At 42.2% G+C, this 27,859-nt stretch overlaps 6 protein-coding genes across 12 annotated transcripts; 2 read left to right on the top strand and 4 right to left on the bottom strand.

The window, feature by feature from the left end:
• The first annotated feature begins 573 nt into the window (after window positions 1-573).
• LOC6498299 lies at window positions 574-7,934 on the top strand. The gene is made up of 5 exons (XM_001962454.4): window positions 574-820; window positions 3,111-3,214; window positions 3,858-3,974; window positions 4,044-4,519; window positions 6,190-7,934. The coding sequence occupies exons 2-5, from the start codon at window positions 3,113-3,115 to the stop codon at window positions 6,587-6,589; spliced, it is 1,095 nt and encodes a 364-aa protein (XP_001962490.3). The 5' UTR covers window positions 574-820; window positions 3,111-3,112; the 3' UTR covers window positions 6,590-7,934.
• A 433-nt stretch (window positions 7,935-8,367) lies between these two features.
• LOC6497242 (protein farnesyltransferase/geranylgeranyltransferase type-1 subunit alpha) lies at window positions 8,368-9,578 on the bottom strand. Its single transcript, XM_001962455.4, has 3 exons — window positions 9,440-9,578; window positions 9,022-9,382; window positions 8,368-8,965 (listed from the first exon to the last, which is right to left on the bottom strand). Exons 1-3 carry the CDS (start codon window positions 9,576-9,578, stop codon window positions 8,464-8,466), a joined length of 1,002 nt encoding a protein of 333 aa, XP_001962491.1. The 3' UTR covers window positions 8,368-8,463.
• On the bottom strand, window positions 9,516-14,575 carry LOC6497241 (ionotropic receptor 25a). The gene is made up of 9 exons (XM_001962456.4): window positions 13,819-14,575; window positions 13,231-13,380; window positions 12,894-13,169; window positions 12,358-12,796; window positions 12,188-12,302; window positions 11,857-12,102; window positions 11,206-11,798; window positions 10,633-11,148; window positions 9,516-10,565 (listed from the first exon to the last, which is right to left on the bottom strand). Exons 1-9 carry the CDS (start codon window positions 13,931-13,933, stop codon window positions 10,172-10,174), a joined length of 2,844 nt encoding a protein of 947 aa, XP_001962492.2. The 5' UTR covers window positions 13,934-14,575; the 3' UTR covers window positions 9,516-10,171.
• Window positions 14,576-14,650: 75 nt separating this feature from the next.
• LOC6497240 (etoposide-induced protein 2.4) lies at window positions 14,651-17,283 on the bottom strand. Of its 2 annotated transcripts, none has more exons than XM_014906091.3 (5): window positions 17,129-17,283; window positions 16,876-16,913; window positions 16,537-16,817; window positions 15,797-16,471; window positions 14,651-15,552 (listed from the first exon to the last, which is right to left on the bottom strand). In XM_014906091.3, exons 2-5 carry the CDS (start codon window positions 16,888-16,890, stop codon window positions 15,051-15,053), a joined length of 1,473 nt encoding a protein of 490 aa, XP_014761577.1. In that variant the 5' UTR covers window positions 16,891-16,913; window positions 17,129-17,283; the 3' UTR covers window positions 14,651-15,050. The 2 variants fall into 2 exon arrangements, with proteins under 2 accessions (XP_014761577.1, XP_014761576.1); XM_014906090.3 differs by having other exon boundaries at window positions 17,133-17,277.
• Window positions 17,284-17,631: 348 nt separating this feature from the next.
• LOC6498300 (major facilitator superfamily domain-containing protein 1) lies at window positions 17,632-21,706 on the top strand. The gene is made up of 7 exons (XM_001962458.4): window positions 17,632-17,729; window positions 18,300-18,833; window positions 19,282-19,809; window positions 19,865-20,342; window positions 20,398-20,516; window positions 20,577-20,676; window positions 20,831-21,706. The coding sequence occupies exons 2-7, from the start codon at window positions 18,626-18,628 to the stop codon at window positions 20,886-20,888; spliced, it is 1,491 nt and encodes a 496-aa protein (XP_001962494.2). The 5' UTR covers window positions 17,632-17,729; window positions 18,300-18,625; the 3' UTR covers window positions 20,889-21,706.
• Window positions 21,177-27,507, bottom strand: LOC6497239 (eukaryotic translation initiation factor 4E-binding protein Mextli). Of its 6 annotated transcripts, XM_032451719.2 has the most exons (10): window positions 27,415-27,505; window positions 25,824-26,404; window positions 25,436-25,760; window positions 25,288-25,359; window positions 24,903-24,963; window positions 24,374-24,705; window positions 24,234-24,307; window positions 23,784-24,174; window positions 23,577-23,695; window positions 21,177-22,169 (listed from the first exon to the last, which is right to left on the bottom strand). In XM_032451719.2, exons 2-10 carry the CDS (start codon window positions 26,223-26,225, stop codon window positions 22,056-22,058), a joined length of 1,890 nt encoding a protein of 629 aa, XP_032307610.1. In that variant the 5' UTR covers window positions 26,226-26,404; window positions 27,415-27,505; the 3' UTR covers window positions 21,177-22,055. The 6 variants fall into 6 exon arrangements, with proteins under 6 accessions (XP_032307610.1, XP_001962495.1, XP_014761571.1 ...); XM_001962459.4 differs by having other exon boundaries at window positions 24,234-24,705; XM_014906084.3 differs by lacking the exon at window positions 21,177-22,169 and adding an exon at window positions 22,397-22,910 and having other exon boundaries at window positions 24,234-24,705; window positions 27,415-27,506.
• Window positions 27,508-27,859: the final 352 nt, after the last annotated feature.

Raw genomic sequence — 27,859 nt, 5'->3', positions numbered from 1 at the left:
CTAGCACACACACTAGCACACACACACTACGCACTCACACACACACGCGCGCGGCATCAGCATCCGCCGAGCAACGGTAGAAAGCGAACAGACGCCGCCTGGTTAGGCCATCTGTGTGGAGGTGCAACGGTGGCCCAGAACACAAAGGGGAGCACAAGCAGGAGGAGTATCTGAATCACAGTCCGAATCTGAATCAGAATCTGAATCTGAATCCGAATCCGAAGGAGTTGTTAACGGCATAGCGGAGAGAATACAGTTGTTTCCAGAAGAACCAACAGACAGAACAGTCGCGTCCATCGAATCAGGCCCATCCAGAAGCTGAAAACCAATCAAGGATAAATCAGTTTCAGCCTGCCGACATCTCCATTCGAAAAGGGCCTAACCAATGCAGCAAAGCATATAAACCAGAAATTCCAGAAAATAACAAACAACTATAAACTCCAAAATATAAAATCCAAATCCAAATAATAACTAAATTTTCTAATAAAGGCATCTGTGATTATCATATAAAAAAAAAAAACATAAACAAATAACAAGACAAATTATTTTCATATTGCACTTTTTCAACAACAACAACAAAGAAAACTAAAAATTGAATAACAAACAATTTGATAAAAAAGATAAATAATCACACACAATTCGGCGAGCGAAAAATAAAATAAAATATATTTATATATTTATGTAAATAATAGAAAACCCGCAAACTTGAACGCGCCTCGAGGATAAATTCAAAAACCGCAAAAGAAAAAGCAGCAGCAGCAGCAGATCGCAGCAGAGGCAGCCACCAATTCACTCAAGGTCAACGGAATTAATATTTTTTGTAAGTGCCTAGTCATCTGATTCTTTTCTGGGATTGGGATTGGGGACTTGAGTCTCTCGATTTAATTGAGAATTCGCCGCTAGCTTTTCTGCGCGCCATTCCCAATACCGAAGATGCACATGTGCATGTCAATTAGTGGATGCGCCTCAAGAACTCGCATCTGCAATCACTGGCCGAGGCCCCTGAAAATTGTACGTTCGATGTGCCAAACACCCTTCGATATAGTCCGAAATTTTTCAGATAATTGTATAAGGTAAAATGGTATAAGGGTAATTGTCTGGAGCATTTTTTTATTTTATTTACACTCATAATAGTGACTAATCTTTTATATCTGGGTCAAAACGATTATTTTTCATCTAACCTTTTAACCTTTTAAATTTTATCCTTTAGGGACTTGACCTTAAACTTTAATTGATCTTTTACTTTTTTATTTTTTCCCTGTTTGCCCTCCTCGAGTTTCCTTTCATCCTCCCACGTAAATCCCCTGTATTTAATCTGAGTTTTTCGTGTATCTTTTGTTCGCCTTTTGCTTGCGAATTCCTTATTCCTGGAAGATTGCCAAAATGGTGCTCGCCCTGTCCAGGTCCTATTCAGAATTAGGGGAAACACGCTCATGCCAAATTCATGATGCCCTGCCGGTCAGGGTATTAAAATTTAACGCATCGCAGCCATATGGCAACTCAATAATTAGGCCAAAAAAAAGAGCAAACGTAACCAAAATAAATTGGCTGACAAGTGCGATAGCATGCCACAGGTAAAGAGGACCAAAAGGGCGAAAAGTGGGTGGGATTAGGCGGCGGTATATGGCTGGGTGGGTACCCCGGAGCGGGACTGGGAAAGTGAAAGGGAACCACCGGACTTGGACTTTCTCTGGGCGATGTCGGCACCTGCGGTGTCGCGTCTACTTGTCGGCCCCTTGGGGTGTCGCACTGCGAAATGTCAACGGTATTTTTATCCATTAACCAAACAAAATTGTAATATCAGGACTCGGCTTCAGACAACTGTCACCCACGGCTTACATTCTTGTGGAAAACCTCCTACATGCATGGAGAAAAAATATTTTGGAATGAAAGTTCAAGGATATCTTAGTATCTTTGTATATATAAAAGAGAAGTACCATTATTTTTATTTCCAATACATGTTTAGTTCAAAGATACATATATTAAGTTTGATTAAAAATATCTAAGAGATCTAGTACCCAACTATTTTTTCTCTGTATCTAGAATGCATTAGTTAACAAACGAGCAAATTCTCAATCGTAATATTGATTTTGTCCTGCCAACAAAAAATACAAGTATGAAGCCAAAGCCCTGTCTGAGTCGTGGCAGACGTGATGAGATACGTGGCATATCTTGGACAACTAGTCTAGGTCTAGAACACCCCCCCACCCGATCACACCTTGGGTTATGTACAACATGACTAATACTAATTCCAGCCAGCATGTGCGCCATCATTACGTTCGTTTGGGGCACACAAATAACTGCAATAAATAGTCATAGTAACCCCAGGAGGGGGCTCTAGAGGCCAGATAGTTGGATGAAAGGGAGAGGCGCCATGTCGCAGAGCACAGGGCACAGGGCAGGCACATGCCTTGAATGAGTGAAGGATAATGGTATTTGGCGCATTCACCAATCAATCACAACGGTCATCAATCAAAACAAGCGAAAAAACAAGAAAACACAAATTAAGTTGTAAATATCCTGAAATATATGAGGAAATTATCGCAAATAACAAGTACAAAATAAGCTTTAAGTATTCCCCGAAATATTCGCATTAAAATCAATTCCTTGGAATTAAAATCCAATTAAAGCCTACACAGCAAATGTCCTTCAAACCTTGCCAAAATAATTAACTAGCGTCCAATCATGTCATCATCGTAAGACAGTAATTGATCCGAAATTCAGTTAATTGAACCAAATTGATTAGTGACTACCTGTTTTGCCATTGCTCACTGCTTATAATTTGGCTCAATTGCCGATGTCCTTCCCAGACATTGCCAATTTGCATGGCCAAGTAGTTTGGGATATGGATATAGGAAGCAAATTGACACATTCCATTGAACCACTTGCGACAGAACATCCTAAACATCCGGACGTGTGCTTTTTAAGTGAGACTCTCTCGATTTTCCAGCATTTTATTTTTATTTTTTTTTGGGCCATTGGGGAGATGTCCTCGAAAGAGGCCAAACGTGAGACCTTGATACGTATAGGAACGTTTAGCAATTCAAAATAAAAACCCTGCGGTATTGAAAAATAAGCAAAAGTTTCAAATTACCTTACTTTCGTTACAGAAATGGAAATCATTCCTGAAGGTAAACACTTTCGTTTGGTGCATGAATCAGAGCTTCCAGAAATTTTGGTAACTTTAGAACGTTATCTGCCGGAATCATTAAAGGTGTGTATACCGATCTTTGATTTTCTACATTATTATTTTCATCTTCAGTTATGCGCTTGGCTTGACACCCGAGAAATATTCCCCGAGATGCCACGCCCATTTCTCAAATAATTTACCAACAATTACCTGCAGTTGCCTCATCCGTTGGCCAGTGAGGGGGCTGTGGAGAAATCAGTAGGCGTTACCGAGACCACAAGTCATGCAATCTCAAACCCTCAAACCGGGCCCCGAGTTATTTTCTTTTTGTTGACCTGTTTTCACTGTTTACACTTGTATTTTTGTTCAATTTTTAATGCCACTCCGCCCTGAACATCACGTGCTTTTGTGCTTTTGTTGAAGCCAGAGCCCTGCTGCGATATCTATAGCTCTCCATAGAAAGAGAGGTTTTTTTTTCTGGCTTGGCACCGGCACCAGTAACGGCGTCAAGGATTTGGCCACCATTGAAGTTGCTTAAAGTTTCGATTTTTAGCGAGAAACTTTTTTCCAGGGCGGTTACCAACTGCTTATAGAATGCAATGCCAACGGCTAAGGGAATACTTCTGGGCTAAGCAACTTATAATTGCCACAATTTACTACAATTTAATCAGGATAATTTAAAAACCAATTTAATTTAATTAATAACTTTCTCACATTATTTTTACAGTTTCATCAAACCATAAAAACGTACCTGAATGATCGTATTTGGGACTTTAAGTTTTATGTTGCTAAAGATTGGCCCGACAAACCGATAATTCTTCACTTTCCAGGATGCACGCTTGCGGTATGTGTTATAAACCAAATATTAATATAAATATTTTATTAAATTAATTTCTGAAAATATCCATTATAGCCGCACAACAATATATACCAAACTCTTGGCATATTTTGTCCATCCGCACACATCGAGCATGTCGATTTGATGCGCACCGAAGATGTACTTATAGATTGGCGGAAGCCTATGTACCTGAACTTTACGCACATCGCCATCATGAATCGCCTGGATGACTTCTATTCGAAGATCGGAGTGATGGAGCGACTCAGTGGTGATATCTATGTGTGCAACAAGCTGAATACCGACCTCGAACTGGATCCGCTGCCGGAGGATGCGGAGATGCGTCTACTGAACCTCGACAATGTCCAGGGCATCCACGACCTCTATCCCGCTAACGAAATTGAGTGCGTTCAGCTGTTTGACATCCTCGTCCGAAAGCTTCCGGGTCTGGGCATCTTCCGCAAGGACACCGGAGAGCTGGCAGCCTGGATGGTTCACTCCTACTACGGTGCTATGTTCTCAATGCAAACACGTCCAGACTTTAGGCGCATGGGGTAAGAATATTTTGATCTGAACGCAAACTATTAGGGTGCCCCATCCGAAAACCAGGATGTTCATTTTAGGCCCTCACCCATGTCTGTATTTTGGCCAATTTACATCCGATCCCCAAGCGGAATACCTTAATCGATTTGTAGGTCGATTCCCCATCAATCTGCATCAAAACTGAAGAACAAAATTTTCCATCGATATTTTTCAAATTTTTGTAGGGGTACCCCTTGCAAAATCCTGGATTTTCATTTTAGGCCCAGAACCATGTCTGTATCTTTGCCAGTTTCCAACCGATCCTCAAGCGGAATACCTTAATCGATTTGTAGGTCGATTCCCCACCAATCTGCATCAAAACCCAAGAAAAAAATTTTCCATCGATATTTTTCAAATTTTTGTAGGGGTACCCCTTGCAGAATCCTGGATTTTCGTTTTAGGCCCAGAACCAAGTCTGTATCTTTGCCAATTTCCAACCGATCCTCAAGCGGAATACCTTAATCGATTTGTAGGTCGATTCCCCATCAATCGGCATCAAAACCCGAGAACAAAATTTTCCATCGATATTTTTCAAATTTTTGTAGGGGTCCCCCTAGCAGAATCCTTGATTTTCATTTTAGGCCCAGAACCATGTCTGTATCTTTGCCAATTTCCATCCGATCCTCAAGCGGAATACCTTAATCGATTTGTAGGTCGATTCCCCATCAATCTACATCAAAACCCAAGAACAAAATTTTCCATCGATATTTTTCAAATTTTTGTAGGGGTACCCCTTGCAGAATCCTGTATTTTCGTTTTCGGCCCAGAACCATGTCTGTATGTTTGCCAATTTCCATCCGATCCTCAAGCGGAATACATTAATCGATTTATAGGTCGATTCCCCATCAATCTACATCAAAACCCAAGAACAAAATTTTCCATCGATATTTTTCAAATTTTTGTAGGGGTACCCCTTGCAGAATCCTGGATTTTCGTTTTCGGCCCAGAACCATGTCTGTATGTTTGCCAATTTCCATCTGATCCTCAAGCGGAATACCTTAATCGATTTGTAGGTCGATTCCCCATCAATCTGCATCAAAACCCAAGAACAAAATTTTCCATCGATATTTTTCAAATTTTTGTAGGGGTACCCCTTGCAGAATCCTGGATTTTCGTTTTGGGCCCAGAACCATGTCTGTATCTTTGCCAATTTCCATCCGATCCTCAAGCGGAATACCTTAATCGATTTGTAGGTCGATTCCCCACCAATCTGCATCAAAACCCAAGAACAAAATTTTCCATCGATATTTTTCAAATTTTTGTAGGGGTACCCCTTGCAGAATCCTGGATTTTCGTTTTGGGCCCAGAACCATGTCTGTATCTTTGCCAATTTCCATCCGATCCTCAAGCGGAATACCTTAATCGATTTGTAGGTCGATTCCCCACCAATCTGCATCAAAACCCAAGAACAAAATTTTCCATCGATATTTTTCAAATTTTTGTAGGGGTACCCCTTGCAAAATCCTGGATTTTCATTTTAGGCCCAGAACCATGTCTGTATCTTTGCCAATTTCCAACCGATCCTCAAGCGGAATACCTTAATCGATTTGTAGGTCGATTCCCCTTAAATCTGCTTCAGAACCCTATATAAAACTACAAAATATTTCTTGGAAAGAAAGATTCTAATCCCCTTCTTCCACAGGTATGGCATCCGGTTGGCCAAATCGCTGACCCAGCTGGTGATCGAGCGCGGCTACACGCCCTTCGTCGTGATTCGTCCCGGGAATGATGCTTCCCGAAATCTGTACACCAAGCTGGGCTACGAGAAGGCTTTTGAGACGTGCCGGGTGCGGATGACGCCGGACTGCTATGAGGACAGCACTGTGGGCACCATCGCCAACTCGTCCTACGCCAAGTTCCCGCCGCTGCCGCAGGGCGAGTGCGTGGTGGTGACCAAGCTGCCGCGCAAGCATGTGCCTGGCGAGAGCCAAACCGTGGACGAGGGCATCGAGGACATGTTGGCTGAAAAATGTGATATCAGCAGCGACGAGGCAAGGGAGCGCAAGACCACGACCGACGAGGGAATCGGCGAGGACAAGTAGGCCAGGATGGGAACAGGATAAATGTCATGCTATACAAGATATATACATCAATCGATCGGAGCGCTGCACCTGCGCTAAACTTATGCTTAAAGCTGTAAGCACCTCTTAGGACTCTTTAGGAAAGACAGGACATGGCACAACAAGTGGCGTTGATTTTTTAAACAATTATATTAACGAGAAAACCAAGAAACTGTACGAGTATATTTATAGATGGTATATGAAGCTTCCTCACACAGAACGATGCTCTGTCGTCGTTTGGCGTCGATCGGAGAATGTAAATTTCGGCCGGAATCAAGGGATTTATTTTATAAGGGTATTGATAATGATTCAATGTCAAGAACTACACAATAACTGGGGGGCATAAATCGAACGTGGAAGCGCTGAAGCCAGAAATTTTAAACGGGAACCGAACACAGAGAGAAATTTTTAATTTTTTGCTAAAAATGCTTTTACAAAAAATGAACTCCAAGAACGAACAAACAAACAAACAAACATAAAACACAACATAGTAAAAGGCTCAAAGCAAAGCCAAGGAGCGCATCAATTTATTAAAACTATTATATATTAACTCTATATATCGAATTGTTAAACAAACTAAACAACACACACAAACTATTGTATTTCTCTCTATTCTGGCTCTCCACGCAAAATCTCTGAAACAGGATAATATTTCGAAAAACAAAAATGGTTTTTGGTACCAGAAACAAACAAATTACTCGCTTGGGCCATGAAACAGAGCTTTGCACACACTTTTCCCCTCTCTCTTTTTTAAATGAACCCGTTTCTGAATAAACATATACGAGTATATTTTTTCAAATATATTTTTCAAATATTGAAACAATTGAATACTTTTGATGACCCAAACGAAGTGCTTTGATTTTAAATGGCCGTGTACCAACTACATTTGGATTTATAGGCTTTTTCAAATTTATATATATACCCAACCCGAAAAAAAAACAAAGGCAAAACAAAAATATAAAGATAAATATATATTTTATTATTACGAAATTTTATTAAACTACGCAAACGAGTACTCAATGATTTTGCTCCTATTTAGCTGAACTAAACAGAAAAGATAATGAAACAACAAAATGAAACACGCCAAAGATGTCTTCTGCTTCATTTTAAGTACATACTCCCCAACCCCCAAACTTCCCGCGATTGATTTTCTATTTTCTATTACGAATGCAAAACGAATCTCCAATTATATGCAAGAAAATCAAATTAAAAAGTTATGTATTACATCTGCTATATTGTATGTACTCGAACAAAAAAATGAGAAAAACGCAAAAAAAAAAAAACTGAAAGAAGAAAATTTAAATAAATAACAATATTGAGACAGCAATCTAAAGATTCTTCCTGTCTCTGACAAACTAGCTAATGAGATACAATAGTTACAATATATTTTATCTTTTTATTTATTACTATTAGGAATAACCTTTTTGATACCTTTATTATTTCAACAGTAACGACTGTCTTTCCCACACTAATTTGCACATAAATAGTAGCTCTTCCAAAACCTTCCAAAGCATTAAATTATTTCCATAATTTACGAGGGCACCTCCCATCTTGTGGGTAGCCTCAGTTGAAGTGCACACTGCGCTAAAATTATCTTTTCATTGTTAATGAAATTTACGTGTACAAACACCACGCCGCGCTTAGATAAACATACCGGGACAGATGCGGCAAACACAAAGACCCCTAGATATCATGTGGCAATGCCTGTATGGGGAAGCCCTTGCAACGTTGACATGAGGAAGGGTTAAACAGATAACATCTTTTCCGACAGATAGATTTAATTTTATTTTGTGTAAAAAGAATGCCTAAGTTAGTTGATTGGGTGTTTAAAACTAATCAAAAAATGCTGCACTGGACTACTGCTCTCCCCCGGTGGCTTTGCTCAACTGATTCTTCAGGTGAGTGGCCACGTACTGCCAGTACTTGCGACGGATAACATCGTGCTTGCCGGCCATGTCCTCGCACAGACCGTACACCTTCCTAGCCAACTGGTCGTCTGGGGAGGCCTTTAAATGCAGAGCCTGCTCCTGGTACACATCGATGAGGAAGGCCACAAGATAGGGCGACCGATTGCCAGCCTGATAGAGCTCCTCCACTACTGCCACCACCTCGGGGTAGCTGTTCAAGTTGGCACTTCCACTATCGCCCTGTCGCATCACCCCAACTAAATAGTTCCAGGCACTCTCGTTGTTCTTGATTATTCGGATACGGTTCATGGTGTAGTCCAGTTCCCGGCGTATAACCTCCGGCGTGAAGCCCAAGTGCTTGATCACAAAGAAACGCTGGTTCCAGGCAGAATTGTTTCGTTGGTCTTCGCAAATCAAACGGTCCACAAAGGTAAGTTCGTCGTCGTACAAGCTGAAAAAATGAATTTTGTATGAAAATATAAAAAAATCGTGGATTTCTTAACATACTTGAAGCTTCGAATGGCCCACTGACGGTGCTGCCAGGCATGGTAGTTCTTGGCATCGCCGTCATTCACCAAAGCATTCTCCGTAAGCTCAAGCTCGTTGCTGGGGTCGTTCAGCATTTCGACAATGACGCGTCGGTGGTGCCACACCTGATAGTTCTTGGAGTTCTGTCCAATCACCTCACTGAGGTACTCCAACTCATCATTCAGGTCGGCCTTCAGTTCGCGTAGGACGTCACGGCGGTACTGCCAGACGGTGTAGTTGGCCGGATTCAGACGAAGTGCATCCGTGGTAAGGTCCAAGGCCCGCTGGCTCTTCTCCCCCCTGGCAATTATGGCTCGCATGTAATCGAAAACCTCACGGACTGCAAAGTTCACATGGATAAATAAGATTGGCAGATAAAAAACACTGTGTTACTCACACTTCTGACTGTAGGCGATGGAAACCACCGGGTGATCGCCGTCATCCTGGGCCAGAGGCTCTACGTCTTTCCACTCGGGGCGTTCGCTGTAGGGCAGCCAGTCTGCTCCCAGGTACTCCTCGTCCGAGCTGTCTCCCATTTCTACAGACTAATTGTGCTGGTGGATGAGAACGCTTAATTCTGCGGAACAGAACGGGCAGTGCTTTTTATCAGTCACTTGATTAGTGTGGCCAGTTCGTATGTAAAAGTTAGTGGCTATAGCGCCAGTGTTTAAAAAGAGCTTTGAAAAGTTCGCGGTTGTTTAAATTAGCTTTTAAATTCTTCAATCAGAATAGATTTAATTTAAAGGCCTAAATATTTGTTTAATGTAATGTAGATTCTGAGTCTTTTGATTCAGAGTTATAATTAATAATAAACTTTTACAAATTATTGATTTTTTTGTTTAATAAAACAATCAATTTTGTATTAAACAATAAGTTGTTTTAATTTGATTAAAATTAATTTTCTAAAGGGCAGCCAAAGAAAGGACTACTGTGATAAACATTTTCAAAATAATAACGAAAAATCCAGACCCTTTAATTCAATGTCAATATCTTTGCTAAAACATTTATTACGACTTTAATAAAAGTGCACAAAGTTTCTGAAAATGTTATTTAATTCCTTAATTACTAGACGTAGGCATCCCAGTGCACAATCTAATACAATTAACTGATTGGTGCGAACAGAGTTCCTCTAAAAGCGCGGCTTAAAAGTGGCCGGATACTGATTGAATCGTGGACGCAGTGCAGCGTTCGATTTTTCAAACTTCTCGCCAGAGTTTCCCAGGATGACGCCATCGATGAGTTTGCCAGGCTGATCCTTGATATTTCCACGATCCCCATTGGCTTCGGCGACGTCAATGATTCTAGGATTCTTGCGGTATCTGTACCACCAGTACTCAAAGACCAGTGTGATGCAAGCCATTCCGATTCCCACGAAGATAACAATGAACACGCCACCAATATTCTGAATAGATATGCCATCTGATTGATCCTCGGGCTTCTCACACTTGGCCTGGGCCTCGTCGTTCTTCCACCACTTCTCCTTAAGCTTCTCCAGTTGTCGTTTGTTGAGCAATGTGAGGATACTTGAAAAGATTCCAGAGATTCTATTTATTATACTGGCTAAAGAAGATGTTTGATGTATTAACTCACGCATTATTAAACTGATCCTTCAGATGCGAGCCCTGCTGAACAGCAATGGCATACGGTTTCCTGGAGAACTCCTCGCCTACCACTTGGAGATCGCAGTTTGTCAGCTGAAGGTACCGTATGTCCGTGGCATCTCCCAAAAAGGCAAATCCGGTGGCAGCTGTCGAGTTCCTAACCCGAGCCACTGCCTCTTCGAGAGTCGCCGGCAAAGCTGCCTCCTGCATGGCTTGCCACATCTTTGTGTACTTGTCACTAACCGGATAATCCCACACGGCCAGCTTGGAGCGCTCCAGTGGAGTGAGTGAATCGTTTAGGGATAAATCTTTCCAGATCTCGTAGAACATCTGCTCGATATTGGCCATCCTCTCGAAATAGGTCATCGCCGATGATCCGTTGAGAGGAGCATATAGGATCTTGTATTGCTTGGCCAAGTCATCTAAGCTCTCCACGGGCGTGTCCAAACGAGAAACGGTCAAGAAGGCAGCCAAATTGGCAGTGTACGAAGCAATGATGATGAATCTGGAAGACAAATGTAAATAAATACCACTTAAGGTGAGACAGAGGCTCCAGACTTACCCAAACAGCCACCAAGTAGCGGCCACCAAACGTCCTGAGAGATTTTTTGGTGCCTCGCCGCCTCCTTGAGGGGTCAATGAGGTCATGCAGAACCAAAGACACTCTTTGAGGTTGAATTCCCTTTTCTCCTCATCGTCCTTGTACTTTTCACGATTGTTTTGGTAGCTATAGGGACTCCAGCGATCAAAGACCCACATCAGAAAGCTGGTGAAGAAGTAGGCAGCCAGAATGCAGAGCCACACATTCGTCTCCAGGACAGTGAGGAACTTAAACAGCGAACTGGGCGAACTGGGGCGCTGCATCATGATGGTAATCCCCACCAGATCATAGTACGGGACTGTGAAATCAATGACAATCTCCCGTTCCGCCATTACGGACATGCTGCCCAGCCCAATGTCCGCCTGTTTGTCAATCAATTTCTTGACAATGCCGTTCCATTCGCCCTTTTCGTCCATGTTGCCAAACTTTTTGTCCTCCACTTCCTGAATGGTGTAATCGAAGTGAACAATGGCAGCAATTTCATTGATGAGATCTATGCAGTATCCTTTGTATCCTTTAGGTGCCGTTTCGTCGCGCATTATAAAAGGGGCTTGCTGTGTGATGAAAAGGATATTAAGTATTTTAATATAGAAATACTATAGAACATCCTACCACAACAGTAAAAATCCGATAGACCGTATCCGCTGTGAGATTCTTCATCTGCTCCTCATCCTTGACAACCAGGGGCGAATCCAGACCAGCTGTCCAGGTGCCAATCGATTTGCTGTTCACGGAACTGCCGCCTCGAATCTGGAGCACATTGATATCCATTTCAAATTTCATGTAGCTATAGCCATTGAATGGCTGCTTCGGTTGCGTGACTAGGTCAAAGGTTCCGTAGGATGTCGGCTCGGTAGCCTGTCAAATAGAAACAAGAACATACCCAAGTTTTCAGTCATCAACCATAATTTGACCACAAAAGGATAGCAAATAGGGGAAAAACCTTTGTAAAATATTCCCGGAGATCCAGGTTTCTTTGGGGTGTATTGCCGCCTTGGAAATCGTCACAGTTCAAGTACTCCATATCCTTAGGCCAGGCGCCAGATTGTAACATTTCTCTGGAAAAAAAGGATTAGATTAAAAGAAGATACTAGTTTACTTACTCAAACTTACTTAATGGTAAGAAAACTTCTTAGAGCCAGATCGAAGTAGAACGCAGAAGATAGCTGTGGCTCCTCGTTAAGATTATAGGTGGTCCGCAAGAGTCCCAGTCGGTCTCGATATTGCGTATACGCCATGGGCTTCAGGAACATTATGGTGGCATTGTCCCTCTGGCTGCTCACCTCGCCCTCGTTCTGGGTGATCGCGTGCCATGCAAAGTTGCGCTCAAAGTAAGCCGGCTTCACGGATTCAAGGACAGAGCGGATGGACTGTAGGTTGCCCAGGATGAAGAAGTTATTGATGTCCAAGTTGCGCAGCTTCTCGATTTGCTCCTCACGCTCTCGCTTTCCCTCCTTGGCGATGGCAGTGATAACGTGACGGGTTTGGATGTTTTGAAGCAGGGACTTGTACTTGTGATCCATCACGAAGGTTTCGTCATACAGAATAGCAGCTGAGGGGGAAAGTGTTTAAAAGAACACAAAGAATCCTTTGACTTTTAAACTCTATTTTCTTGGTACATTGAAGGACCAATATTTTAAGACCCCTACCGTTTGTGATGTTTAGACGCCTCACAATGCTACGAATAACTTCAGGGATAATGTCTCCAGGCGGCATCACCTGGAGCAGGTACTTTTGTTTGGATTCGTCCAAATCTCGCCACTGCCTCAAGTCACCTTCCTGTCCGTAAGAGGCACTAATGGTGGGCAATCCTAGAGCCTGGGTGAAGCTCTTTACCGTCTCCGAGGCCACTCCGGTTTTTGTAGTGTCCAGGATCAAGTGCGGGGTCTGTTTCATTTCAATACTAGCGGCATACTTATTGCAAACTTTAGATGGAATGATAAATATAGAAAAGGACTTATAAAAGAGCACTCCCAGGTAACTCACTAGTTTCCAGGAGAACCTTGGCATCCGTTTTATTGGCTTCTATAGAGTCCAACTGTACTGAAAGTCCATATCGTATATTTTTCTTCAAGTAGGTGAGCGCCACATCTACCGCCTTGGCCGCCGGCTCATTATCCACTTCGTTGATAAACACTGTACCATAGAATTGTTTTGGTCAGAACCCATGAAAAAGGACGAAGGCATTACGTGGCGGAACTTTTGTTTACTTGTACTTGAACGAGGGACCATTACTTAGGTCTCTCGCCTAATCTAAGCGACCATCAGCTCTATTGACAGTTTTTACTTGATTAGTTTACTTAAAGTGCAGTCTAGAAAAGCTAAAAACTAAAACGATCGATTGAAAAACTACATTCAAAAACATTCAATTAAGAAAGTGGATTTTAATAATTAAGAATACTGTGAAATATGTGAAAATTTTATTATTCCTTAAATGATAGTCCTTAAGGGTTATAATGTACAAGACATACAATTACCAAAAAGGAGGTAAGATAATGTAAATTCAAGTTACAAGTTGCAAAATATATACTCCTGGGGTCGAATACTATCCCGCATAAACTCTTTATCACTTACAAACATTTATATTCTGAGTAGTTTGAGCGGCGATCTCTAAATTCAATCCACTCAGTATCCAAATAATTCCAATCAACCAGAAATAGTTGCATGTCTTTTGGCAGGGACTGCGCATTATGGATAGCACATATGGGAAACTTTTCCGGATTTAAGAAGGTCACGTTACTGCACTCCACGAACAATAAATTGCGACTGAGCTGGAATTACGGTTTCAAATGCAAACCGCCCACAACTCCACTGTCAGTTTCACTTTCAACACGGACTATGTGTGGACACATGTGGGTAACCTTGGTGATAATCAATTTGGTAGGTAATCGTCCACAAGCCCACACTGTGCGTGGTGCCAACAGACCCTCTACCCCATAAGGAAACCCATCTAACCTGACCACATATCCTGCTTCGATTGTTCGTGACGGAACGTAAGCGCTAATTGATGTTGGTTCTAGGATATGGATTGGGTGTGTGGTTAGTGGTTAGTGGGTGAGTTATTATGTTATGAGGTATTGAAGACCTTTTTATATTGTCACATAAACATGATTATTGGTACCGGCTAAGGCTAACGTTACAGGAGGGTATGTAATGTGTAATAATTTGGTTAATTTTGGTTTCGAGTGGACACTTAGTTTGGTAGCTGTATTTAAGGATTCGAAGTATTTATACCCTTACATTTATTTTGATTATTATTTAGTCTTAAAATAGGACTTAGTTAAATCAACTTAGTTTATTAAAGTTTCTTATCTGATTAGTTCTGATTCACACCCATTTTAATCAGCCCCAGACCAATTATAGATAACGATTCATGGATCAGTTTCTATATAAAGAACAACAACACTGTTAGACGAAAGTACAAAACTATTTTTATTTTGATTAATTAATTATACACTTAATGAACTTTACGCCCGTCGCAATTTTAAATGTAGAGTATAGACCCTACGAGCAAAAAATCAAAGAGAAAAACGCCGCCTAAAATAAACATCTAAACGATTATGCAGCTGTTGCGCGAGCCGCATTTAAACATATACGATTCTTAGTATATATATGTATATATAGTCGTGGCGGTGGCGGTGTCGACTAGCGAACATTGTCATTATGCGTAGACCTAGAGTTATCTTTAACTTACACAGTTCACGATGGTTAGAAAGGTAAATGATACGTTCATAACACGATCGAATTACATATATATATATGTAGATATATAGCTAGAGCCTACGTTGAGTGTATAAGCACAAATCTCACAAATTCCAGTCGTCTGGCCCCGACTCCTGCCGTATCACCGGCGGAGTTAGGGGCGCTTTGGGTGCTCCTGGCACAGGTGTTGGCACCAGCGGTGCGGCTCCGCGCAAGGAGTTCCCATAGTAAGGCGGCGGCCGATGGCTGCTGATGCTCGGCGAGGTCGAGCTATGTGTAGATGAAGCGGAGGAATCGCGCACCCGTCCCGCATCGAATACGGGCGCCTGGGCATATCGGTGTGAACCCAGCTGGGGAGTATGCGATCTTGAATGGGACCTATCCCGTCGCATTTGTTGCTCCTGCTGCATGCGCTGCTGCTGGAGATATTGCTGCTTACGCTGCTTCAACAGCTGCTCCTCCTTCTGAAGCTGTCGCTGACGTTGCTGCAGCTCATATTGCTGCCGTTGCATTGCGCTCAAGCGATTGGCCTTGCTCCACGGATTGCCACCGAAGCAAAGGTTCGAGATGAAGACCACCGGGGAGAAGAGACGCAGCGAGACCTCACTGGGCGAAAAAAAAATTGGTCAGTTATTTATAGTTTAAAGTACAGTAGAATAGCTTTAAATCGAAACAAAGAAATTTCTGTAACAAAGTATTGGTATACACAAAATAAAGAGAATAAGCATGAGTTTTAAAATAGTTTTCCTTTGATGAGCAAAATAAATATTTAAAAATTAAATAATATCTTTGTCGACAAAGCGATTCAATTTAGAGAAGTCTTACTGCATTACATAAACAAAACACTTACGTGGTGTCCACAATGGGCTTTGCCTCATTGCCGCTGAGTATGAATAGAGGAAAGAAAATGGAGAAGATGCAGCTGCTGACAATCACCGAGCTGGATAGGTTTGTGAGCACTGTCAGCGGGATGCCGAATCCGAAGAAATACGGCCAGTTCTTTTCAATGTAGGTGAGCCGGCGGTGTAGCTCCCAACCCATGTTAAACCACTTGTACTCAAAAGAGTACAGCGAGTAGAGAAGGCACAGGTGGACGAAGCAGAGCGAGGACCCCACATATCTAACTGGCACCAGGTTGACCAGCATACTCTGCACCAGGAACAGTACTTGAACTACCATGCTGAAAAGGAAGTCTGCCACCAGCTTGCTGATCCCGGGTATGAGCTGTGGACGACCCTTGCGAACCCGATAGGCGGCATTGGCGATGTCTGCGAACCACAGTGAGCTGACAATCTTCGACAGCATAAAGATGGGCAGTACCCACATCATGCCGAAAAGCAGCGACAGAATAGGATGAAGCCAGCCCCAAACCACAGGCAATGTTTCCGACTGGGCTCCGTAGAAAATGGTGAGACAGAACTTGAGAGCGGGCAGCAGGGCTGACTCAAACAGGACTATGCTCAGCCAGGTGAAGCCGCCGTTCAGCATGCAGCACTTGAACAGCTTCTTAGCTATCTTCTTCTCGCTGCAACAAGTGCGTAATAAGTTAGTCAGAGTTTCGAGGAATATCCTAAATTATTGGTCACATACCCCTGGGGGTGCTGCTCCTTGGCGGCGGGTTTCTTGTTGAGCATCTTCTGCAAACTGCGCTCGTCGGAGTTCTCCTCTGCACGCTTTGCGTATTCCTCCCTGATCATGGCAGCCGCCGAGCTGGGTACAGGCGACGGGGATCTCTTGGCCCTTTCATAGCGATCCTTCTGCCGAAGTTCCAACTCTGCATTCTGTCGGTTGACCTCGTCGTCTATGTGCAGGACCAGAGTCATGCCACGTATGCTGTCCCACAGGCCATACATAATGCCCAGGGTGATGTTCTGCGATCACATTACAACGCATTAAGTCATTGTTGTTGTTCTCTTAGCAGGTACTCACCTTTATCGCCGCCATCTCGGGTCGCTAGTCACTAGTTCCTTTTGTTGTCATCACGAAATGTGTACATGGAAGCATATAAAACGTGTTTAGCTACACCAAGTCGCATTAAAATGTAACAGAAAGTCTATGAATAAATTTGCGTTGTGCGAAGACAACATTGTTGGAAACAACTGATTTTGGGCGCGTTTACACCGCCCACAATCCCTTCTGGGAGCAGATATGGCACAGACAGTGCTCTGGAACTCCCACTTACATACTTATTGCTGTGCCCCCAGCTGCTGATCCAGTTTCCTCTGTGCAGATCTCAATAACATTGAACTTTGGGCTGCTTTAAATAATAATACGAATTGTTTTGATGGTGTAAACAGGCTGATGAATGATACGGTTGCCACCTGATGCTAAGGCGGCGTTTACCAGCACTGTTCGAATCTATCGGATAAAAAGATATATCTGATAGTGCGGGAATAACAAATTATAAAATTTTCATTGTAATTTCTTTTATTTTCTTCTAAATTAAGCAATAATTCTTTCAAAAAGGCTTAAATTGATGATATTGCAAACATTTAAATACCTTAAGCTTATTGTTTTGAATATGTCCTACCATTTCTATTAAGATAGATTCTTAAGATGACATTATGTTTTAAACTTGGTACCAAAAATTAAAATTTATATTTAATACTAATTGAAAATTATATCGTTTTAAAAAAGAACAAAATATTTGGAATTTAAAAAGGGGCTAGGGCTACCCAACAGCCATGGTATATCGATAACAGTACATTTTTATTTTTCAGCCCTGCAGTAATTGTCAGTTACAAATCGAACATTCTTCTCCTGACCGGAGACGGAAATATACCGTGAGTTCCAACATTTTTTTTTAAACAGATCCAGCCGCTTTCCTCATTATATATTGAGTAATAGGAAATATTTCCTTGTTTTTAAAGTAAATAACTAAAAAATGAAACTATTTAGCGATTTGTAAACGACCTCCGTCACAAGAAAAGTCAAGTGTAAATAATGCAAAATAAGACCGTGGGCTAGTGATTAATTAGAATGACGTTAACTGTTACCTTTGATAACAGTGGGGTATTTGATTTCTAGCCGATTTAATACGCTCGTTTTGCATACAGCACTTACATAGAAATAGTTGATTCTCTTATGTGTGTGTATCAATGTGCAAACAACGTAAATAAGCCCTAAATCAGGTGGGCAGGCCACGTTAAAGCCGAAACACACTGCATGCGCTTAATTGATTAACTATTTACCGTTAGTAAACAAATGAGCAACAAGATCTAAAATGTTTACATAGATACATACATACATAACTACCATCTCACACCTGAAACCACCTGGCAGTGTGTGTGCGTGTGTGTGTATGCGTGAGGATAATTTGCGGAATGCAATTTTAAAACGTAGCTTTATTGCAGATAACCATCAACCTCCCCCACCCTATCGACCATCCATCGTCTCCATCTGTGGGAATAATCAATACCCACATACATACAGCAGCTCCAGCAACAGCAACAACAACAACAACAACTGCGATATGGTGTGGTCTAGTGATAAGCAACAACAGTAGGGCCACAGCCCAGCACCCTATCCGTCGACCATCGCCCATAGTCCACCACCCACCACCCACCGCCCTCAGCAACCGGGAGGATAAGCATTCCAGGGAACGAGTAACAAAAAGCAATTACCATCGCACAAACTCAAATTTCCTGTCATTCCTGTCACCTTGTCACCGGGACGAGCCATGTCACGCGAGGAACGCAAACCCATTGTCGATACCTCCAACAGCAGTAGCTGCAGCAGCGGCGACGAGGAGGTCCATCCCGTGGTGCGACGTCGCAGTGCCAAGGACACGGAATTAGCGTGTCCACCCAAGGATCCAGGATGCTGCGACCCCTCGAGCACTCCGCATCGCTTTCTGGCGCTGTTGTTTATGTGCCTCCTGGGATTCGGTGAGTTTCCATCAACTAGGATTCTTTAAATTCTTGTTTTTAATATTTAAGTTTTAAAAAAAATCTCAAAAACAATGGAGAAATAATGGAGGATATTTCTGATTGATATTACTTGTATCTGAAACTTGTATCTTAAATTTTACTTTCATAATTACTTTAAGAAGGATACATATTTTAGGAGAAATTATATAATAAATATTTTAAGAAATTGACACTAAAGACTAGAATTATAGAGATATGAGTTTATAGAAGAAACCTCATACAGAAACCCCCTTTGTGTTTCACACAAATGACTTCTGGACTCTTTATTCAACAAAAGAAATCCTTTTTTTCGAGATAAGATAAGGAAAAAATGGAAATGCCTATGCCAGAATTTATAGATAATAGCCGAAATATTTATCTTTAGTGATTAATACAGAGACATAAAATATATATTTAATATTTTTAGGTTCCTATTTCTGCTACGACAATCCTGGCGCTCTGCAGGATGTATTTCAGAAGGAGCTGGACCTGAACTCCACCGAGTTCACCCTCATCTACTCCATCTACTCATGGCCAAACATTGTGCTGTGCTTTGTGGGAGGCTTCCTGATCGATCGGGTCTTCGGCATCCGCCTGGGCACCATCATCTACATGCTGATCGTGTTGGTGGGCCAGCTCATCTTCGCCACCGGCGGAGTGCTGGGCCACTTCTGGCTGATGATCGTGGGACGATTTGTGTTCGGCATTGGGGCTGAGTCGCTGGCTGTGGCCCAAAACAGCTATGCGGTGCTGTGGTTCAAGGGCAAGGAGCTGAACATGGTCTTCGGACTCCAGTTGTCGGTGGCGCGCTTCGGCAGTACCGTCAACTTCTGGATAATGCAACCTCTCTACGGCTACGTCTCGAAATCGTACTCTGGCTATACCGGACTGGGAGTAGCTCTGTTCCTGGCCTCCTCCACTTGTGTTATGTCCTTGCTGTGCACTCTGATCCTAGGTAGGTGTCACTAAGCCATTGCTGTTACTATTATTGTAATCCTTTTCTTCTCCAGGATGGATGGACAAACGAGCGGAACGAATTCTGAAGCGAAACAACAATCCTGGCGGGGAGATCGCCAAGCTGAGTGACATAGTAACTTTTAAACTGGACTTCTGGATGGTGTCGGTGGTGTGCGTTGCCTATTACGTGGCCATATTTCCATTTGTGGCGCTGGGGCAGTCCTTCTTCGTCAACCACTTCCACATGACCCCGGACGAGGCCAACACCGTCAACTCTATAGTCTACCTGATCTCGGCAATAGCATCCCCCTTGTTTGGCTTTGTGATCGACAAGGTGGGCAGGAATGTGACCTGGGTGTTCTGCGCCACCATATCCACGCTGCTGGCCCACTTCCTGCTGACCTTCACTCACCTGGACCCCTACATCGGCATGAGCATCATGGGCCTATCCTACTCGATGCTGGCAGCCAGTCTGTGGCCTCTGGTATCCCTTATTGTGCCCGAATACCAACTGGGCACGGCCTATGGCTTGTGAGTGGCTATGAGAGTTAATCTTTAGCAGAGTTTTAAATGATTTTTATTTCAGTTGCCAGTCTGTGCAGAATCTGGGACTAGCAGTGGTCACCGTGGTGGCCGGAATGATAGTGGACAGCAGCGGAGGCAGTCATTTCTGGCTGCAGATCTTCTTCATGTTCTTCCTGCTGAGTAAGTTCCATCAAATTATGGATGTAGTCTTCATTTACACTAACATATGTATTATTTCAGTTTCTTTGCTGGCAACGTGCGCCATATGGGCCTACAACCGGAAGCACCAGGGCAACCTGAACATGTCCCCCGCCCAGCGATCCACATATCACACCTCGATGTATGTGAATATTGAGTCAAGTTGATCTGGTTGAGCATGCTATTGTTGATGTCTTGGTGTTGTGTATTTATCCCCATTCCTGTCCGTTTGCATGTGACGGGCACTCTGTCATCAGTCCCCCGACTAATTATCATTCTCTTTCCAAACGCAAAAGCTCAATGCAGAGCCCATTCGTGGACCGTCGGCCTCTTTTGGGCAGCCAAGTACACTGAGAAAATAACCAATCTGAAACTATTTACCAATTGTGATGTTAAGGCCATCTCTTTGAACTTGACTTGTTATTCAACTTGGAGCACATACTTCTAGTCGCACATTCGTCGTGGTCGTGGTTCAATCGGTTAACTCCCTAGCCAATATTCTAATATACATATCAACTCTTTAATTAATGTTGTATTTACGGTTTTGTTGTATATGTTGAATATATTGTACTATAACTAACTAAATAATAAATAGTGTTTAGTGTTTTTGGGATAAGGGAAATAACAGAAAATAAACAAAAATCCATTTTTGATCTTGATTCCATTTTATTATTCCTTGCGAATATATTTTTGAAGAATATATGATTTGTATTTTTTTTTACAAAATAAATTAAATAAATTAACTAAATCATAAACAGAAATTCAAAGAATTTTGGTGTTGTTTTCGTTTGTTATATCCTCTCACATTGAATCGAAACAAAATTTGATAAAAAATAGTATGATGCATAGACTAGAGAAAACAAAAATACAATTGAAAATCTTGAAAATGATATTCAGAGCAAGTTTCAAAAAGAAATCTAAATAATAAAAACACACATGAATTAATACATTTTCTTTTCAGTTTTGAGAATTGTTTGGTCGTTTGGTTTTTGGGCGAAACAAAGTTTTTTTTTAAGAAACATGAGAAACTAATTTCAAATAAAAAATGTTTCAATCTCTATTGAGTCACTAAAAATGCATTTCATTTAATTCAGGCCATTTCAGACTTGGCCGCTTCGCAACAATTGCTTCGAGCCTGTCCAGATAGCTGCATTTTCTTTCCTTTTTTTTTTTTTTATAAAAATTAGTAAATATTGGAAACTTTCGTTCCCATTTCGATTGAACTTAACTAAGAGCTTCGTTGAATTTTCTAGTTATTTTGAAAGATTTGATTGTTTGTCGTTTCTAATCTCTAGGGTTAGTTTATCATTGAGTTTACTCAATATTTGTTTTTTTCAATAAATTTAATTATTTTGATTTTTTTGTTTTTTTTGGTCGTTTTGTTTTTGCGTTTGTTAGGTGGTGAAGCTAGTGCTAAAAGCATTGAAGGATGGATAAACTGAGTCTCCTTGCGCCGAACATTGATAATGTAGTGTGAATTATCTATATTGTCAGTGTGGAACGAACACCTGTCGGTCTCAGTTACTCATCCAGGGTCTCAGCTTCGTCAGCTGCCACAATGTCTCGCTTGGTAGCAGTCTTAATGCTAGCCAAATACTTGTCACCATCGAAGCGTTGGCTCTCATCCTGCAGATCCTGGTGGCAAACAAAGAAGTATATGATTTTAATAAACTCTTTGGAACTAAAGGGTGTCTTAGAAGTTATCTAGCTTACCTTGGACAAACATAGATATGTACATGTGAGACAGTTTAATGCCAAAGCTGGTTTCATGAGCGTGCTTGGGGTGAGTTAGCAGTTCAATATTATGGATATTCGGTGGTTATACACAATTTACAATGCAATGTCAGTTAAACCCAGCCAAGCTTTGTTTCGGACTTTCAAAGTCCTCACGTTTATTGGAATCGTATGTAAATCGAATTGAGTATTAGGGGGAGTAAAACGCTTAAAACTAAGTTTGTTACATTCTTCCCAGATATTGCTTGTATTATTACAGTTGTTATAAGTCTTATTAAAGAATTAATTACAGATTCGATAATGTGGTTGTGAATTCGAGTGTGTTTTTGTGTGGTTTCTGTTAGTAAGTAAGTATTATAAATGGAACAGCTTAAACGCGGTTCGGTTAACTTCTATGAAAGACTTAAATCTGTTTCACAGCCAAAACACAGATTATCCATTTCGGTTTCTTTTTTTTTCTTTTAGTTTTTATCATTTACGTGTCTAAGACTAGCAAATGGTTTCGCTTCTTTGTTATTGTGTCGTTGGCGTATCTATAACTAAATGACTGGATGATATTGATAATGATATATCTTGAAATTGTTTAGCTTTAGCTTAAGAGCTACATTTTGGTTTCAGTTTCGCAAGCATCGATGGCAGGTCCTTGAGGATAAAATAAAAAATTAAGTAATACTGCAACAATGGCAGGCTCTAAGATAAGGTTAAGAATAATGAGATGTTTATAAGGAAGTTTATCAAAAAATAAGGTATGCGAGTATTTCTCAAAACTTAAAAACAACAGAAATAATCAGCCTTCTTTTAGCTTAAAATGGTAATGGTATATGAAAAATGTTAAAGAACAACTTAAACATAAGCTCTATTGTTGTTCAGCTCTGGCAGACCATCGCACAGAGCCAAGGCGAACTCATCGTCTTCGGTGTAGCGCTGAAAGATGGCCTTCACTTGCGACTGCTGACGACTCTTGCCCTGGGCTGCCAGCGACCCGCCCATGGTATTAGTTATAATTTGTAACTGCTTATTGTACAGATTCCGATCGGACAGAGCCGATGGCTTGGGAATGCGACGGACGTCCCGATCGATGATTCCCTTTGGTAGTTTGTTAGTTACGGTTAGATCAATAACAACATCACTTCCAGCGGCGGTGATGGTGGAGGTGGTGGTTGTGGAAGTGTTACAAGTACTGTCTGCTGTTGGCGCAGTTGGAATTGTTATTACTGATGAGTTGGGTGCAATGGTGGTGGTAATGGATTCGAAGGGGTTCGATGAAGCAACGGAATGCTCGACAGGCTCAACTGGCGCTCGAATTACCTTATTACGGAGAATAGACGGAGTTTTTTCCAGCATTCTCTGCCAGTCGGTGGGCAGGGCCCAAGCATGGGGACTTTTCGAGAAGTAGATCAAGTGTTCAATATCGTAAGTAACGCGTGCTGCCCGAAATGAAAGATTTTAGAAAATATTTAGTACCCAGGTGATATTTCTAATTATCCCATTAAGAGTCTAGTTCTTAAATCTTACATGAGTTTGTCTTCAGTGGATTATTGACGGCCAGCTCTTCGACCTCAAACTTTTCGCGAGCTGACTTCGTCTCTGGCGTGGACTCCTTGCGCGAAAAGTGGCTGCGGCGCGACCTGGCCAGCCCATTGCTAGCCGACGATGTTCCGCCATTGTTCGGCTCAAACACCTCGTCCTCAACGTCGCCGTTGTTGTTGGACGAGGCGACGTAGTTCAGTCCAATGCCACTATCTGCCAGAGGCAGCATGAATTGCGGCGGCCCAGCGCCGGGAAGCGGAGTCGATGGGGTAGTCACCGGGCTTACCAAAGAGGTTCCATCGAAGGCAGCGCCAGCCTCAATGGAAGCCAAGAACTCCGAGCTGCTGAAATAGTCATCCAGGACGAGCTTGGCCACCTGGACACATAAATTCATAAATTATAGATACAAAGGAATCATGAGCCATCGATACTTACGCGCACTAGCTCACAGCAGTCACCGGTTATCTTGATCAGGTGCTGGCCCACGTTGACCGTGAACTTGTATTCACCTACGGAAGCATCGTTTGTGGAATATGAGTGCATTAACAGCTGCTGATTTGGTCGCAAAACTTTACCGGCAGCAGCCGTTGCCTGCGCCTGAGCCGCTGCTGCTGCCGCTGCGGCGGCCACTGCGGCAACCTGCTGCTGATGTTGCTGCTGCTGCTGCTGTTGGTGGTGCTGCGAGATCTGCTGTGCAGCAGCCGTGGCGGTCATAAAGTTCTGGGCCGAGTTGAAGCTTAGCCGGTTGGCCAATCCGCTGCCTCCCGGAGTTCTCGGCTGCACGACGGCGTCATCTGAATTGGAAGAGTTCAGTGAGGAGCAGGATCCCCCAGCGGCTGGAGCGGGTTCCAAGCGGACCGGGGAAGCGTTTCGTCTAATAGTATCCTCCATTAGTTGTTTGGCGTAGCTAAGAAACAAGATAAATTCTGTGTTATTTATTTGCAAAACATGTGCTTTTCGAATTCCAATGTGTGTAATGGCCGCGATTTCAGATAATCGGCTGCAGTTGCGTGTTAACAGATGTTTCTGACTATCGTTGCCATTTGGTTATCGTTTCCCAATTACTATTTTATGTTTTTAAATTGTAATAATTGCAACACTCACTTTATTTTATCTTCAGCTGGACCAGTGATCTGCACCAATCGCTCCTTGGCGCCGGGGTTAACTAAACGAAAAGAAATTAGTTAATATTTGCCAGAAACTAAGCGCTCATTTCGATGAATAACTTAAACCCAAATATAAATAGATCGTCACTTTCATAACATCAACAGTATTGGATTGTGAATTTATATACAAATGCATGAAAGCAATGAGAACTCATTTTTGATGGCGGGACATGGGTTATATGCAATTTGAATGGCCAAAACTGGTGGGACATGCGAATTTCGGTTTAGTTAATTTTGTGCAAGTTGCCAACGAATGATTCAAGCGTGCCAAATGGGTTTGGATGCAGTGGGTTTAATCTCAAGACCGACATTCGGTGGGTTACCTCTTTGAAACGATATTATTGTTTCGCTAAGTTCCTCGATCATGTGCACGCGGCGACCCTTGATACCCATGACTTTATGGCCACGGGATTTTTGGAATATACTTTTTAAAGATCAGTTCATCATGGGGTCTCAGTCCGGACTACTTACCCTTTCCGGAGTCCGCATTGCGGATTACCACTTCGTCCTTGCAATATGTCTTGCCGGGAATCTTTGTCGGCTTGAGGAACTTGCCGGAGTTACGAATGACCTCACCGGGTGGCAGCAGCAGGTGCTGCTGGTTGGGTGTGCCGACGGCTGCAATGGCCGCTGCCTGGGCGGCGGCGGCTGCTGAGGCGACATTGAAAGCGGCGGCAGCGGCGGCGGCACCCACATTAACTCCGCCAACACCGCCGCTGACGCCGAATGTGGGGGAGGTGCTAAGAAATCCGCCAGGCTGTCCGCCGGCATCGTACGGATACGGTTCCGATGGAAGCTATAAGATAAAAGTATTTTTTTATAAAAAAAATAGAACAAAAAAAGGCTGGGATCTAATCACCTCTACGTTAGAGACTTGCTGCTTGGACTTGTAGTAGGCGATTGTGTCGTCATGCTCCCAGCTCTTGGCACGCAGCTCAATTAGCTCGAGGAGTTTAAGGCGCGTCGTTATGTTAAGGCGTTCGTCCTGCGAAGCATTGCGAAACACGACGAAGGCCCGATCAAGCGTATCCTTGGACAAGGCCTCCAGCTGCGGCCCGTGAACCCTCAGGTTGTGAAGGAGCAGCGTTATCGAGTCCGGTGTGGTGTTGCACGACTGCAGACCCACGGTGACATTGTCAATCAACTGAATCAGCTCCTCAATCACCAGGTAGCTATTCTTTAGCGACGAGCGTGACTGTGTCTTTAGTGGGCGTGGCGCCTCAATGTTTTTCACGGCGCGTCCCAGATGTGTGTGAGCCATTTTCTCGAAGGGATTCTCGTCTGGACTCGATTCTGTCGGTCTGATGTGATAGGGTTTTCGCCTGTCGTCCGATTCCGATGCGCTGAGATCAGCTGATGTGTGGTTATTGGTTCGTTCGTTTAGATGAGTTTGAAAAACTGGTGAAAAGAAATCGTTAAAGCGTCTTTCTGCACCTCCCCCTGCAATAAAAGAATATCAGATTAATAATTAATTAAAGGAAGTACTGCTAGTATTATTTCTTATTTAAACGTAGAACTAAATGACAAAAGATTAGCATCTACTATGACCTTGTTTCTGGCTAGAAATTATAAAGTTCATATTTGAATATTGCGACGTAACGAAGTGGATATCTTTGGACCTAATGATGTGCTCCTTTGATAAGCGGGCTTAGCTGATAAGACACTGGAGATATATCTATAGTTTAGTGGACTCTGTGCGCCGAAGGCTTAACCCATTGAGTCACCTCCAGTCAGTAGCGTAACACAATCGGCGTCTCGGCAATAATTGCGAACAGATTTCCAAAAAGAAATAAATAAATAATGAAAACAGTTTGCATAAATGGGAACAACAAACGGAAGACCATTTGTGCGACGGCTGCTACTAATGGTGAGTATAGATGTTGTTGTTGTTGTTGGTGGTGCTTTCGGTTTAGTCAGACTTTCGCTCCATGCACCACAGATTTTTTAAATATCACTTACAACCACAGGCAGCAACAACTTTTAGAATTATTACAAAAAACTAGAGGAGCAAAAGAGAGGGTGAGAGGCAAGAGCGATCGTTCTCACTTGTTCCTCCTATTGAATCATATGTCGAGAATAGCAACAAAAACGGCGGCCGAATTTTTTTTGGGCGTTTGACGAACAGGAATTCTTTGTATCGGTGACCCTCGTTGGGGTCTAACTATTTATTACTAACTTTATACTATTAGGGGCACGTTGATTGTAGCACTCGGCGAAATTGGGTAATATTTTGCTTTTGAGTGGCATGGGGCACAGTCGACCCAAAGATGAAACTACGCGTTGGCTGCGCTCCGCCCGTCGTTGCACTTGGTGGAAGGCCTACACTTTTCCAGCGACCTATACTAGTTACTCGAGCGTTAACACTCGACGCCACATTCCACGCTAGTATGAGGGTATGATTTGGGCCGTTTAATTAGATTCAGAACAAATTTTGAGACATAAAAGCTTACCAATTTCTAGCAAATTTTTAGGGTGACCGTTTGATAACGATAACTTATATCGATTTATTGTATACTTTTTTCTGGTCTTCGTTTGCCGCAAGCACCCTGTGTATTAAAAAAGTTAATTTGTTTTTTAAGTTTTATTAATTTATACTCATTAATAAGGGAAAACGATTAATATTTTTTTATTCAAAAAATACCTAATACTATGAAACAGGTTACCCTTTGAAAGAAAGTAATTTTTAACTTAAGGATAATAAAAACTTTTTTGTACTAAATTTCTTTGGAAATTTATCTAGTTTCAAATTTTCTCTTTTCTAGACTATACTTCAAAAATCTTAAAATATTGAACAATTGTATTTTCTAAACTTTTTCGTAAAAACTTGTAGGATTATTGGACCTGTTTACTTTCTTTCACTATTCAAAAAAAAAAACTTAAAAAAGAATTAAGGCG

The sequence above is a fragment of the Drosophila ananassae genome, chromosome 3R, assembly GCF_017639315.1.
Source record: "Drosophila ananassae strain 14024-0371.13 chromosome 3R, ASM1763931v2, whole genome shotgun sequence".
In the NCBI taxonomy this organism is placed as follows: domain Eukaryota; kingdom Metazoa; phylum Arthropoda; class Insecta; order Diptera; family Drosophilidae; genus Drosophila; species Drosophila ananassae.
Note: the sequence above shows the minus strand (reverse complement) of the source record. Positions and strands in the feature narration are given on the sequence as shown.